The sequence below is a fragment of the Camelina sativa genome, chromosome 17 (assembly GCF_000633955.1).
Source record: "Camelina sativa cultivar DH55 chromosome 17, Cs, whole genome shotgun sequence".
NCBI classification, from domain to species: Eukaryota; Viridiplantae; Streptophyta; class Magnoliopsida; order Brassicales; family Brassicaceae; genus Camelina; species Camelina sativa.
Genome location: NC_025701.1, coordinates 10,597,981 through 10,614,574, shown reverse-complemented (window position 1 = coordinate 10,614,574; position 16,594 = coordinate 10,597,981). Strand labels below are relative to the sequence as shown.

General features: G+C 32.3%; 1 protein-coding gene across 1 annotated transcript; it reads right to left on the bottom strand.

Annotated features, from left to right (window-relative positions):
- LOC104756584 (RNA-binding protein 24) lies at positions 2,342-5,543 on the bottom strand. Its single transcript, XM_010479191.2, has 6 exons — positions 5,155-5,543; positions 4,945-5,068; positions 4,404-4,521; positions 3,902-3,935; positions 3,304-3,598; positions 2,342-2,672 (listed from the first exon to the last, which is right to left on the bottom strand). The coding sequence occupies exons 1-6, from the start codon at positions 5,338-5,340 to the stop codon at positions 2,569-2,571; spliced, it is 861 nt and encodes a 286-aa protein (XP_010477493.1). The 5' UTR covers positions 5,341-5,543; the 3' UTR covers positions 2,342-2,568.

Below are 16,594 nucleotides of genomic sequence, written 5' to 3'. Positions count from 1 at the left end.
GATGAAGATCTAGATAGATAATGAATCCTAAATAATCAGATCTAATAATTCATAAAATCCCTGTAAAAAACCCTAAACCTAACAAGCAAACTACTCAGACATATTCAATGAAGAACAATACATAATTTTGAATAATAAGCAATAGAGATTAAAAGAGTAAGAAAGAAGTTTTAAGAATTCTTCTCTCAAAGCAGTTCAGATCTCTCTCTCCAATAGCTCTCAAAAATCTCTCAGGGTTGCAGAAAAATAAAACTTGCTAGAATAAAACTTAAGGGTTTGGAAAACCTAAAAACTATATATATATGTCCTAAAACACGTCAGAGACTTATGTTGAAAATATGGAAAACTTTGTGGCAGATTTGTAAAACTTCCAAATTTGTGATTCTTCATCGCCTAAAGAGGGTGTCGATCGATGCTAAGGCAGTGTCGATCGACACTCCCTCTCTGTTCTGACTCCAAGTTATTTCCTCCAAATTATTGCTCCAAACTGATCCAAATCACTCCACTTTTCTCCATCCATACTAAAAACCTGTAAAAACTCAAAAACAATCTAGAAACAAATGAAAAAACACTAAAAGACTCCTTATATCATGGTTAAAAACCACAAAAACCATGATATATCAGTGCATGAAGCCATTTATTAGCCTAGTGTATCTAAATATCAGTACCGATCACAGAGTTGTGATTATCATAATACAACGCCACCGAGTCGTGTCGACTGTCCACTTCCATCAATATTAGTTTCCTGGCAGAGATAATTATAATAATAAAGGCATCTTCTTACCGTTAACTACAAAACAACTCATCTTATATTAGATAAACCAATATTATTGTCTTTTGTTAAGCGTATAAATTTTACACATATTAAATACACAAATTTGGCGTCGAGATCTCTCATGCCTGATAGGGGTGATCTTCGCATGTGTAACGCAGATCTTTCGAATATTTTAGATTACTAATAATAATGGTGGATTGGATAGATGACCGTTACATGTCTAAGGAACATCTTGACGCAATTATAGATTGGATACCTGTGATGAATAATCTTAGGTTAAAGGACATCCCTATTTCCGTACCACAAATACTGACAACATAATGCTCAATTTTCTCATTCCAGAGGTTGAGCGGTCCAAACGCGCAAGTGCTATCATTCTTAACACGTTTGATGATCTCAATCATGATGTTATCCGGTCTATGCAATTATTTTTACCTCCCGTTTATTCGATTGCACAGATCCATCTCTTAGTGAACCGGAAAATCGATGAGGCTAGTGAAATAGGACAGTCGGGATTAAATTTGTGGAGAGAGGAGATGGAATGCTTGGATTGGCTCGATACTAAAACTCCAAACAATGTTCTTTTTGTCAAATTTGGATGCATAACAGTGATGAGTGCAAAACAAATAGTGAAATTGGGGTGTTTTGCTAAATTTGAATAGTAAACTGATGGTTTACTACTAATGTTTTGTAAACTGACTATTTTGCCAATAAATCCTTATATAATTATTGTTTGGTTTTACTGTTTGTATCCAGTGTCAATTGCTATGGAATCAAAATAAGTACTCTTGCATTATGATTTTTTTTTCTTTCTTTTTTTTTGGTTAATACCAAAATAGCTATACAGCCACACCACTAATATAAACTTCACGTACGTTACGTACGTATTTGCTGTTACAAAAAAATATATATATATCTTATTCATATTTATAAGAGATCACATTTCTTGTGCCGGAGAAGTCGCTCTTGCCGGAGAACGCAACGCTGTCCTCTAGTTTTGAGATGGTAGGTAGAACCGTAAAAAGTTTGGTCATAATCAGCGTGGCGAAGATATACATGTTTATACATGTACAACCCAATATGTTAGGTACGGCCCATTCTCTCCTATGGAAAAGTTTGTCACTCGGAGACAATTGTCTGTGGGATACATGTCTCGGGAGGCGGGTGCTATAAAATGATCTTAATTCTTAAGTAGTAACAAAGTACGTTGAAATAGTTTCTATTTTAACCATCAACCTTATGGAGTATTTGACAAAGTAACTGAATAAGTGAATATATACGTAAAATTTGTGTTTTAATTATCAATCGCACATTAATTAGTATTTGTAATAGTTCAATATTTCACATTAATTTTTAAACACCTTTTTTGTTTTGATGTATGAAACTAGTGACATATACGGTGAAATCTGTCTTTCTTTTTGTGCAAAGTGTGGAATCTGGCTATATATGTTTTATTATCTCCTTGAGTATTATTTTTTCTTAACATGCTATCAATTAGACATATAGTCTAATTTATAAGTACAATGTAAGATTTTTAAAAATAGTCAAATTTATTATATTAAAGAATATCAAAGTCGACATATTATATTATTCCGTCAGGAAGAAGAAGAAAAAAACATGACAAGAGTCGAGACATAGAGCCATCTTTATTTTGGCAGTCATGCTAAGTTACGAATTTGGTTGAGAAAAGTAATAAAAGTGAATTAGCTTCTTTTTCTCTGATTGGATGAAGAGAAAGAGAGGAAAAAATGTCAAGATTGTACAAGTTGGAGTTGGAGTTGTGTTGGAGTTGATCATGAAGATGACGTTAACTCTCTGCTGTTCGTTGTTGTACTTTCAGGTGCATCCGTTGGATCGTGTTCTCCTCCTTCTGAGACTTGTTGTGGTGCGTGTGATTCTGAAGTAAAAAATAGAACATAACGTAAAAACTTTTTAGACATAAAAATATAACAAAAATAGTCAATCCGCACATACAACTTATTTGTTTGGTGGCCCCTCTGCAAATAAGTTTGGATAATTGCTTAAATAGAGTCTAGAGAGTGGTCCCTTGTGAGTTGTGTGACTAGATCTTGAGAATCAATAATATAAAAAAGGTGACAGAACTTTTTTAAAAAGAAAAAAAAAACAAGAAGGGTGACAGAACTCACATGCAAACACTATTGGTTTATAATACATACATGTATATAAACATGCATGACCCATGATGGAGGATAGACAGGGGTGAGGTAAAAAAAATTAGACAGCTCAGTTCACATGGACATGACGCAATTATATATGTCCCATGTGCCCAATCATTTACTCTTTTTGATATTTCATTTAATCTTCCGTACTATATATTGATGATATACATCTCACTAGCTCTTGTTTTACCAAAACGTATTATTTAGTACTTAATGGTCGTGGGATATATATGTTGTTATGATGATGAATGTAATTGCACATTGGAACATGCATGGTGGTTAAACATCGTTTGAGAAGATACAACGTTGAAACATAATTGGAAGGAAAACAAAATCAATAAGACTTACCCGTGGAAGAAGATATTGGGCCTTGGGAAGTAGGGGCATTAGAGGAAGTGGGAGCTTCGACATTGGATGGGTAGATTAGGTAAGAAGAAGCAGAGGGTAAACGTTGTTGTTGCTGTTGTTGATGATGATGATACTGGTAGTGTTGATGATGATGAGGATATGGTCTAGGGCTTGGAGCTTGGAGGTAGTAGTAAGGGGAAGGCATGATGTTGGATGATGATGGTGACGTTGCTCCTCCTCCATACATTTGTTGTTGATAGTATTGAGCCTGTTGGAGCTGTGAGTTGTATAGCGCCTGCATGTAAATAATTCAGAACTGAACATATTATATATCAATTAATATATCACCAAACTGATCAAATACATTCATGATAATCTTAAGTCCATAATTTATGATTTTTGATTTACTCTATGTTTCTTCTAAGACCTTAATATACGATTTCCCTACTCATTTTGTCAATCTAAGCAAGTTTTCTAGGTACATTCATAGCCGCTAGAAGGATACCACATTTATTGTATGTGTCTGTAATTGTATATGTACTATGTATGTCATATGGAGAAAGAGAGAGAATGAGAGGAGATAGAGAAAGGGACTGACTTGGTGGTACCCATATTCAGAATTGTAGGTGTACCTGAAAACAAGAGAATTAAATGATGCTAAACCAATTAGTCTACATATTCACCAAAATACCGAAAACAATTCTAGTTAATTATTTTACCTCGACAGATTTAGTGCATGCAAAATTCATCGAGACACAAATGTACTCCTTTATATGCATACATGACATTGACATATTTCACTATTATTGTTGCGATGTTGGTCCGGCTAATCTTCATTGCATAATATGCTTTTTATAGGACAACTAGCTAGCTAGTATATTGATAAAAAGTATATATATATATATATATTATGAACATGATATTTACAGGCTGACTCCAACTTGCGCAAATTGAAGCATTAATATCATCTTCTGCCTCTTACCATTTCTTTCGCATTGGACCATTTCCTTGTCTAAGCAAAATTTATAAATTTCTTTACACCCTTTGGGTTTAAATATATAAACCCATTAATTTTTAGTTATAAAATCATTCTTGCTTACCCGTACGACGGATACATGAGCTGGGCAGTCGCAGCCTGCTGCAGCGGAGCAGCCATTCCGGTATAGCCTGATTGTCCACCGCCTTGATATTGACCAGGGCTTCCTCCTTGGCCTCGCCCTATGCCATCGATGAGTAATAACAAGTTTTTATTTGAAAAGAAAATATAAAATTATTACATTGCTAATAACATTATCAACAATGTAGCATTTTTTCCTTGTATGCATATATATCACATAAGTAACCCCATTTTTAGGTATGCAAATACAAAGAAATTGACCGATATCTCCAATATAAGATTTAAAAACTGATGAATTTACGTTTTGAAAACATAAAATAGAATCTTATTCATCATCGTATTAGTTTCTAAATCTTCTCAAAACAATCCTATCAAATAATATTTTTAGCATATATATGTTGCCCAAAATAAAATAAAAAAGGTTCAGCCAAATGGATAAGAAATCATCTATAGAAAAATAAATAGACCGATGAGATGATCATCAAAAGTTCACATTCAAGGAAAAGTAATTTGAGTTAACGAACCTCGAGGCGTCGATGGTCGTGGCCGTCCAAAAGACGCAATATTGCAATTGGCCTTTCGTCCATCGATCACAGGGTTGGGATCAGCGACCGCTCTAGTCGCTGAGTCCGGCTCTCGAAACGTGACCTGGAGGACCACGGAAATGATGACGTGGCGGGCGTTGAGAACAAAGAAAGAATTAAAATGGTGGAGATATATGATAAAGAACTTACGAAACCGTAGCCTTTAGATTTTCCGGTAGTCTTATCGGTGATGATGACGGCTTCAAGAATCTCACCGAACTGATCAAAGTGACGGCGCATTTCATCGGTCGGAGTCTCCCATGCTAAACCTCCCACGAACACTTTGGTGTGAGTCGTGTCTCCGAACGGTGATCGGTAATAGCTCGTATTAGACATATATTTTTGTAAACTGTTTCTTGATTTGTTGATGATGATGGTTGTTATGAATGATATACACCGATAACAAATTGAATAAAATTAAATGAATGAATTATATGAAAATGGGGGTCTGTCTAATTAAAACATGAGCCAAGAAAGAAAAGATTGTAAATGAGGGAAAGTTAGCTCCTTTATATCGTCAAATGCCTCTGAATAAACGACTTTTTCATAATTTGCTCTCTTTATTTTTTTTATATTTTATTGGTTGCAATTTGCAACTCGTAAACGGCCCCGTTTAGAGATAGAGAGACAATGTGACTTGGCGAGAGTTAATGTAAGATTCAATTTGGAGTTTTGTAAGAAGAGTGACAAGGCAAGCACTGAGTATGTCTTCGCTGTCTATATTCACTTGCCAGGTTTTAACATTATAGCTCTTCCACAACTTTTTTATCCCTCCTCCATTAAAATACCTTCTTTAATGTTTTTTTTTTTTTTTATCGTGATTCTGGTAGATAATCCGTAAACTGAATATTTAACCAATCACAAGTTGTTTGTAATCAGGATTTTTATTTCACAATTTTTTTGTGAGTCAAGAAGAATAAAAAATGTCAAAAAGTCGTAAGATCAGCTACCTTATTCCATACCTTTATTCCATAGATGGTTAACTTTAGCATACTGCATACCATGCAGTTTCGACATAGTTTGCATAGGACGTCACTCGAATTCTCATAAATAAAACTTGTTTTGTGGTTTAGTGGAAAGTGATAGTCGATTTATAAACATTCACGATTAATAGTCTAGATCTTATACCAAGATTAAGAAAGTAGTTTATGTGTTTGTAAATTAAAAATTAACAGACTAAATATGAACCATAAACCCTTCAAACTAATATCTTATACATATTCTTAACCCTAACCCCACATAATCAAAATTTAAACCCTTAAACTTTAAATTAAACTGGTTTATTTTCCATTTTTGATTCAGATTTTAAATTTCTTTCTTAATTATTAGTAGCCAAATGTAAAGTAAGTACTATGTGTATCAATGATTAGATAAATTCTAATGACGATGATTATGCCGATCTGATATGTTATGACTTTTTATAATTAGTGGAAGTCCATTGTTATATCCACCACCAAGCCATAAAAAAAAACTAAAAAAATTGGTGAAAAGATAGTTTTGAAGTTTGAGTATATGTATCCCTGTAGAGATTTCTCATCCCCATTTACAAAATTGACTATTAATATTACAAATGAATAGCTATATAAAAAAAATCATACAAATTCCTATCCAATTGTTTTGAATTGTGTCAGGCATATACTTTGATGGAGCGTTTGATACGAATCAACTACATTTCTACGTTTTGATCGATGATTTGAAAGCTAAAATTATCAGGCACGCACAAAAAAATATAATTATACATACATACCACACAATATAGTATGTTAATAATTGACCATTGTATATGATAAAACTATATATTATATATGAATAATTTGCATGCTACATAAAACGTTCGTGTGACTGTGAACATATAAGGAGTTAAATAAGCCTAAAGACATGTAGTTGTAAATGTAGTTGTAAAGGAGCTATATATATATGTGAAACAGTGAAAGTGGAGGGTCAAAAGAATTGAGATTCTGAGAAGATGACATGATGAAATGAGCAGAGAAACAGCTTTTACATAGTCTCCCGCACGCATGCACGCACCCAATAACGACCCATCCCTCTTTCTATCCCCTTTATTTCTTCTTTCTCTATTTCACTGCCTTTTTAAAATATCGTTATATATATTGAGCAACAACAGATTGAATAACTGTGTAGTTGACCATACAAAAAGAAAAGTATGTCATTTGCCAGATCAAACTTACGTTTACGTTTACGTTCTGTTAAAAGTAATGTGAATCACGGAGATAGAAAAATGGCGGATATTTAAGAGAAATTTTTACATGAAAATGTTGGTAAATGACAACATATTCATTCATCAGATATTATTTGTTTGGTACTCAAAATAAGAATAGAAAAAGAGAAGAAATTAAAAAGAAAAAAAAAAACAGCTGGAGTTTAAAGAAGAGAGTCCGTGAACTGGCAGATCATTCCACGTGGATATCTCCTTCTGTCATTCTTCTTTCTCTCTATTATCTATCTTATTTAGCTGTCTATCTCTCTGTTTGATCTTATTAATTCTTACACTTAAACAAAATGAAATAAGAGAAAATAAACATAATGTTTTCCACTTGGATAGATAGACCTTACAAAATAAATCAAGTAACGAATATAACCAGTGAACTTTGTATTTTCAGATACTTTCTTAACAAATCTTTTTGTAAGGATAAATATTTGTTTCACTATCTTTTTAAGAGTTTTTGGAGATTAACAAAAACAACTTGAAAAGAAAATTAATATTTTATGTATATTTTATCATGTTAAATAGATAGATTGTTCAGCAAATTATGATTTTGTATAAATTAGTCTATTTTTCAACCAATGAAACTGAGAGAAAATTATTTTTTTATTAACTTTTTTCCCAAATCTATCATATCTCTCTATATAAAAAATTCTTATATATATGAAAAATAATATTGAAGTGTTTGCGGGAAATAGAAACGTCATCCATAAATCAAGGCATTTGTATGAAGAAAATTAAATTGATAGTCTTAATTCTGATTGAGTAAGGTATGTAGAATCAATACAATAAAAGAAGAATGTGTTACATTCCTGATATGACACATTACTGAGGTGCTGACACCTCAGTAAAAATCTATAACCAATCAAATTAATAACATTAATACATCTCAGATAGTTTTACTTTTATGTTGACAAAGAAAAAAGAAAACAAAGAAAAAAGAAAACGATAGCGTTTAATTTAACCGATGCTTGATTTCTTCGTCGCCGTTTAGATGCGATTGAGAGATGCATCCTAATCTCTTCCCATTCAGTTTTGGGTAATCCATTTCTCTCCAATGGCAGAGATCTAAACGAACTTGGTTATGGTGTTGGATTCGACAGCTCTAGGGTTCTCTTCTTTCTCTTTTTCTTAGACCATGTGCAATGGTGTACACTTGAGCCGTCCCCCAGTTTTTTGTGATTTTAAATAAATCAAAAAATGCCTAATATCGAAGAAACGATTCTTAATTTGAGACGTTTTTCGTCCGTCTACTTGGACACGTGGAAGGTGGTGATTGGGAGAAAATTTTGGGTAGGGTAACACAAACCACTTTCTCGAGAGAAATTCTCTCTTCTATCTCGACGGCGGCACCCTCGTGTCTTTCTTCCTCTTTTCTGCTGATTTCAAGCCAAAAACGATCTTCTGTATCTCCTGAAGCTTGTCCGGCGGTTTGCTTAAGGGTTTCACCATCAAAGCCTTTCCTCAAATCGTTTTTCTCAGTGCCGAGCTCAGGAATCGAGCAAGATGTCGCAGACCAGGATACTCGCATTCACGCCACAGTTATCACCGGATTCCTCGGTTCTGGAAAGGTACAGGATCGAATTTGTGTTTATTGTACTTGTGCACGATTCGCGAAACTTGTCCTCTTGCTGCGCATTTCTGAGATATTTTGTTGGTATATGTATCTTAGCTTAATGTAATGTTGCAGATTGGTTAAGCATTTCAGAACTGTGAATATATATAAACAGTTTGGGGAGGTTGATATCGATGGATCTCTGGTTGCGAGCCACTCTTCTTCCTCTGATGATATTATCATGGTCAACAATGGTTGCTTATGCTGTACTGTTCGTGGTGATTTAGTCAAAATGCTTCTTGACTTGGTTAAAAATAAACGAGACAGATTTGACCATATTGTCATCGAAACTACAGGTATCCGTTGTTTGTGTTGTGTTTTTCACTGAAGCTAAGCTTTGTTATTGGACTGTTAGTGATATATAAAGTTAGATGGTGTTGTTACACTTGTTGACTCTAAACACGCGATGCGGCATTTGAATGAAGTGAAACCGAGATTTGTTGTGAATGAGGCAGTTGAACAAATTGCTTATGCAGATCGTATAGTTTTGAATAAGGTTTGTTTGTTATATCTTCTTTTAAGAGTCCAGTTCGGTGATACATATCAGTCATTTGATACACTTTATAAGGAATCATCTTGTAGGTCGTTAAGTACTTAACTATATTTTTATGGCAGATTGATTTGGCATCCGAGCCTGAGTTGGAGCACTTAACTAAAAGAATCAAGGTAAGACACTTATTAGCTCATGAGCTCACTTTCCCCAATAGAATGAAGATGTATTTGTCATTGACACTTCTTCTTTATTTGGTTTTTAAAATCAATAGCAAATCAACTCTATGGCTCCCATCAAAAACACCAAATTCAGAGATGTTGATATGGATTTTGTCTTAGGGATTGGAGGTTATGATCTTGAGAGGTAACTTCTGCTATGTATTTTGTCCAAGTTTAAGTATCTTTCTTTCTCTCTGTTGGTGTCCTGAAATAGCATACCTTTTCGGAATTGATTCAGAAGTCAATGTAGATGGCTTGAGTTGTGCAGAGGATCATCATCATCATCACCATCAATGCAGTCATGGTATATAGATCAGTCTTCAAATAGAAACTGGTTTGTGATACAAGAAAGCACAACGAACATCAACATGATCATGTTCATGACTCTGCTGTCACAGTAATGAAACAGTAAGCTTTTTCTCTGCTGCTAATGATCTAGGCTACTGTTATTGTATTTACATTGCTATATTTGATACAGATTCAGTTTATTTCTCTCAAATTGTCAACTACTGATATGGTGCTTTTCTGTGTGTTAGGCATTTTTACCTCATTATATGCTAATATGATTTGACAGAACATCTACTGATATTGCAGGGTGTGATGAGCTGTACTGAGTGCAAGAACAAGCTGCAAGTCAGGACCTCAGCTGATGATGTATGTTTTGCGTCTGCTATTACTTCTTCTTAGCTTAACATCTACATAAATCCCCAGTGGGATGTATATTTACTACTTAGTAGATGTTAATGCCTAAAAGATTTAAACTTTGAAAATATTATTGTTTTATTTGGGGGACCAAATACAAGTAGACAGCAATGCTCATACTAAAAATAAGAACCTTTCAAAATAGTAATATTAAATTTGGGGGACCAAAAACCAGGGGACACCAATGCCCATGCTCTTATTAACCCAAGGCAGTTATGGGATGGATTTTTCTAAGGTTGGTGAAAAATTCCTCAGCTCTGTTAAATCTGTTATGTCACTTGGTCTCTTACTTTCTGCTTCTTTCTCTGATCATCCTGAGGTAATCTCCAATTCATAACATCAATGGAGTTTGTTTTTGAGAGAATAAGTTACTATAAATTAGGTAAGAAAGATTTCAACAATCATAAGAAAAAAAACCCAAAAAAGCCAATCATAAGAAAGATCTATGTTTGTGTGTTCTGCAAATATGAGTTTATGAAGTTTCAGTGTAAATCCACAAACTATATAACAAAGTTTATGGCGAGATCAGTAACTGCATAGAAGTCAAAACTCGCTATAATCACAGAAACAAATCAAACCCTACAATTATACAGCTTGCTCAAACCCAAATTCGCGGAAGAAACAAACCCATGAAATCAAAATTGAAGAGAAACAAGGAGAAAAAAGAACAGAGGATTATGATTTGGTGAAGAAGCTGAAATCAGGCCGAAGAAGAAGATTGATAATGGCGGGCATTCAAGATTGGTATCACGGCGAAGAAGAAAAAATCAAACACGGCGAAGAAGAAAAAATCAATCACGGCGAAGAAGAAAAAATCAATCTCTAACAATTGATTAAACGCAGTGTTTGACAAAGCGTTTTCATTTGCTTTGTCCAGCTAAGGAAAAGAAAAGCTGAGGTGTATTATTTGTTATAATTTGATAGGTGGTTGATTTTTGTTGATGTGTCAACACCTGCTTCAATACAGAAGCTAATGTGTCAAGCAAGGAAAGCAACACATTATGTTGATTTTAATGATGTGTCAGTCTCTGCTTCAATACAAAAGCTGAGGTGTCATCACCTGGAGAGGAACATCCTACTTTTATTGTATTGTTCTTGTTTTGTTTCAAACTTTGGCTCTTGCTCCTTCTCTACACTTGTAACGACTTTACTTTTTGATTGAATGAAGCAAAGGGTTTTGACAAAAAAAAAAAAAAGGAAAGGTGAAATACGATAATCTGACAAGGATTAAAAAAATTATAAAAGATAATACAATGTAAAATTCTGATGATATGAAACAAGAACAAACCACGGGCGGCCGTCAGTGCCACCATCCTTTGCGGCTTCTTCTTGGGAACCTAGGGTTCCCTAGTGGACCTGGGTCCCAAATTAGGCCCATTAGTGCAAAAACTAAAAGTGTTTCCACATCAGTGCAAAAACTAAAAGTGATTTTAGTTTTATAGAGCACTGTGTCTTTGGTACTGACAACTTCCCTCGGACTCTACTCATGTACTTGTCCAACACACCTTGTCTCAACTTCCCTCGGACTCTACTCATATATTTGTCCAATACACCTTGTCTTAACTTCCATTGGACTAGAATATTCAATTTATCTTGTCTCATTGTGATACTTTATGTTAGAAATTCTCAATTGTGTGCTCCAGATTCAACCTTTTGTGTAGAGTTATGTCTTATTATATACTTTTGTTTTTTGCTTATTTGTTTAGCAAAAGTAAACATAAGTTATGATATCTAACAATTTCTTGACATGATAATATATATATATATATATATATATATATATATATATATAATTCGGTAGAGGAATATAAAGAGTTATTTTTATTGATTATAATTGGATAGAGGAATGTAAGGGTGGTACTCCTTTGTGTGCTTTAAAAAATTTTCAAATCGAACTCTAAGGTAAGTTTTAATTATTTTAATAAGGTAAATGCAATCTAACCAATGCAATCTAATTTTTAATTTATTTCAAGATAAACACCATATAAAATTAACTGAAAAAAAACAAAAAATAATCCTGCGGCATACCTAGTACATAATAATAATAATATAAGCTTTAATCTCTCCAAAAAGAAATAACCACTGCAAAAAGACAAAATCAATAGGTGTGGTTCTATCAGTTAGGCAAAGCAAAGCTTCATAACACCAAAGATTAGCATGTAAAGCAGTTTGATACTTATAAATTTTGAGATAATTTATTAATTGAGTGTTATTTATACCAATTATAATTTATGCCTAATATCTAACTAGTTATTTTCAACAATATTAACATACCATTTTCGAGTCTTAATTACTAAGGCTACCTATCCCTCGGTATATTTATCCTTTGAAAAAACATATTGAAGACAACATTTGAAAAAATCAATAAACAAAATCATCAATTTGGATTTTAAAAGAAGTGAAATTAGAATGTAATTGAATAGATAATAAAATTACAATGGCTTGCGAAAAAAACAAGCGGATTCAAATATATATTTGTCAAGGGATTGTTCAACCGTCCGTTGGATTATATTATGATGTGAATTGTTACTAGCATTTTTCTGATCCTCCATCTCTGAAATAAGAAAATACAGTTGATAAATATTAAGCAATGAAATCAAGACTTATTAGTTAGATGATAACATAAACATGGATATATTTTGGAGAATATGTTGGAGAATATGGATAAATGTTATTTTAGAGAAGATATAGTTTCATATGTTAGAGAATATGAATAAATGTTATCATCTAACTAATAAATAAATGCTATATAAATGTTGGAGGGTAAATATGTTAAAAAACATAGAATAATAACACTTATCTAAAATTTATTAGTTAAATGATTTCACTCACATTTAAACATTAAGCAATGAAACCAAGACTTATCTAGTTAGATGATAACATTTTTCTAAAATGTAATAGTAAGATGATAATATTTATCTATGTTCTACAACCTACTTACAATATTTAATCATGTTCTCTGTTTAATAATATTTATTTATGTTCTCTCCAACATATTTACCAAGACTTATTAGTTAGATGATAACATTTATCTAACATTTATTAGTTAGATGATAACATTTATCTATGTTCTCCAACATATTATAGAACATCATATGATAACTATATCTTCTTTGAGATAAGAAGATATAATTAACAAACATATGATAACTAATATTCATGTTCTCCGACATTATCATCTATCTTCCTAATATCATTTTGGTAAATCTAGGAAGATAGATGATAATGTTGTATGTTTAATTATAATATGTAATGTTCTCCGACATTATCATCTATCTTCATCAAAGTAATATCGATATAATTCACATGGTTTACATCTAGTTTTGGTTGTATGTTTACTAATATCTTACATATTATAACTAGATTAGGACCCTTGCTAGAGCACGGGTTGAAATTTCTTTTATTTATATTATAATTTTATAATAATATACGATTCTGAAGATCATGATTAATGCTAGATTAGGACCTTAGAAACTTTTAAAATCAATCATATAAATGATATTTTATTCTAAAATTATAATATAAATAAAAGGAATTTCAACCCGTGCTCTAGCACGGTCCTAATCTAGCATTAAGGTTTAATTTTTAATTTCTGAATACGATCCCGAAGATCACGATTAATCTTGTTAAATTAGCGAGATTTGATTACTTTTTATGATTGTGAGTATATTTTTATCCCTTTAATAACTTTTTTTATTGATGTGGTTTATCAATAAAATCTGTGGAAAATAAATTGGTAATATTGTGATTCTAGATATTTGGAACCATATACGTGATCTTCCGAAATAAAGTTTAGAATATCCATGAACTATCAATTTAGAATAACCCGTTTAATATTTTCTGCTACAATTAAAGTTTTATTTGTTACAATTAATATATGGATTAATTTATAATATATGTATAACCTATTTGTAACCATTTATTAAAATTATAAAGTCTACCAAAATAATGTTGTGTACTTCCGTTTTATTATAAAGGGGATTGGACCCGTGTTGTAGCACTAATTAGAATCTTTTTCGGTTTTTATAATTTAATTTTTATTTAAAGTGTTGTATTTTCAAATTTTACTTTAAAAAAATGATCATGTATGTTTGTTGTTTGTCTTTTATTTTTATTTTTATATATTTTAAAACAATCATAGTTTTAAAAATATGTTTTCTCGGAAAATGTTTAAAATGTGGATATTTTGTATATTTTTTCTTCTGATTAATAGGCCATATGTGGATTGAAAGATACTAAACAAACGATTTACAATGCCATAGTTGGGCCTATGTAATCGTAGAAGCCTATTATGTATTACTATTGTTTATTATAATATATTATCCGATTAAAAAACCGAAGATATATTTGCTCCATGATTTATGGGATTTATGGATTTATTATTTATTATCTATATATGAAGAGTTGTTAATTTATTGTTAATGTATATCCTTTATATAACCTATTTGTATGCATTTGTAATCATTTATAAAAAATATAAAGTCTACAAAAACTAAGTTGTGTACTTCCCTTTTATTAAAAGGGAGATTAAACAATAGAAATTTGTTGATTGTTAATTTTGTGAGCTAAAAATGAGTTGATGGTTAAATTTGTTTTGTTTAAACTATGGAGTGATGTTTTGAATTTTATTTTAAAGCACATCATATACTTTCTTAATGAGAGATTAATATAAAGGATGAGACCACTTATGATAATCCATAATCGTTTGGCTAAAAAGTAAAGAAAGTAAAACTACTTATACATTTTATAAAATAAAACTATTATGTGTATTAGTAGTGATGCATGATTATACCAAAACACAAATAAAATGTTTGACATTTAATCACCATGTTTATTTGTAAGAATGTGACCATCATTTGGGTGAACCAAAAAGTTAGTAACACCAAAAATTAGCATTTAAAGCAACTTAATAAATGAAAATCATGAGTTAATTCATTTGACTTATAAAATTTGTGGTTAGTTGAAACAAGGTTTATGTTGTGGTGGTGTGGTTGAATGATGAATGTATGCAATGGTGATATGAATGGAATGATGGATGGGTGTTTCAATTCCCCTTATGCTATTGCAGTACAAGAGGTATCAATCCTAAATGAGTGTTTGTGAACAGTTAAGATGTGCATATGAATCTAAGTTAAGACAAATGTAAAGATTGCTTGTCACTAACAATCCTAAGATGAAAATGTAAAATGCAGAAAATAAACTACAAGAACCAAGAACTAAATGCAAATGAAACTGAATGATTGAAAGTAATGAAGCAAGAACAGAAATAGGAACTACAACTAATGAACTAATGCAAGACAAACAATGAACTGTAAGCTAAATGAATGCAACTAGAATGAAACAAGACAATCACAAATCATAAACCAGAGTTCTGGGGATGAACTCGAGCAAGCACTCGACCGAGTGTAGGTCGAGTGAGAGGTCGAGCTGGTTAAATCCGGAAAACAGAGCAACACAATAAAAACAGAGCAATGCTAATACAAATCAATCAACAAGCAAGCAACAGGATTAAGACTTTAAAATCAATAAACAAAGAAGGTCCTGAGGATGGATTCATGGGATGAACTAAGCATTGTGGTTATCTAACTTGGTCAACAAATCTCAAGCAAACTTTGAGCTAACCTCTAGACATATAAATCTAAGACAAGTTTCTCCCACTCTCATGGTCAAGAAACAATCAAACCTATGCAATTCTAGACTTGTTCTCACACAGTAAAGAATCTACACAAGCAGGCATTAAGCAATACATCTCAAACCAAACAAGACCTCTAATCTCTTAGCAAGCCTAATGGTAAGCTCTAGATCTAGCCTTATCTATGCTTCTTAAACATTGGTGTGATGCTAAGAAGCTTGAAATCAGATCCTAACCTCTCAGTTCAAGATCAGCATTAAGAACATCTAGCCTAGAAGAGATCTACAACAATCAAGCTTGACCAAATCACATAAACCACAAGATCAATCCTTCCTAACCCATCCTCAAGATCCTAAGAAGACTACTCACAACAAGACATGATGAAACAAATCAAAAATCCAGAAAATGTTGAAACTTGCATTATTAGAAAGATGAAACAAAGATCTTCAATATTAATCAAAGGACCAAACTCAAATTCTCAATATCTTGAAAGTTATAGAACCAACAAAATATAAGAATCTAGTCTTCTTTCTTAAAAAAGTACAAGATCTTAAAAATAAAATGCAAAAGGAATAAAGCTAAAAAAGGTAAAAACTAGGTTTTTCAGAATATCTAAAAGCTGGACTGCCCTGGTGGCTGTAGGTACAAGGCCTTATATAGGTGGGAAGGTGGAAGCCCTAAAAATAGAAAAAGTCAAAGTAGTCAA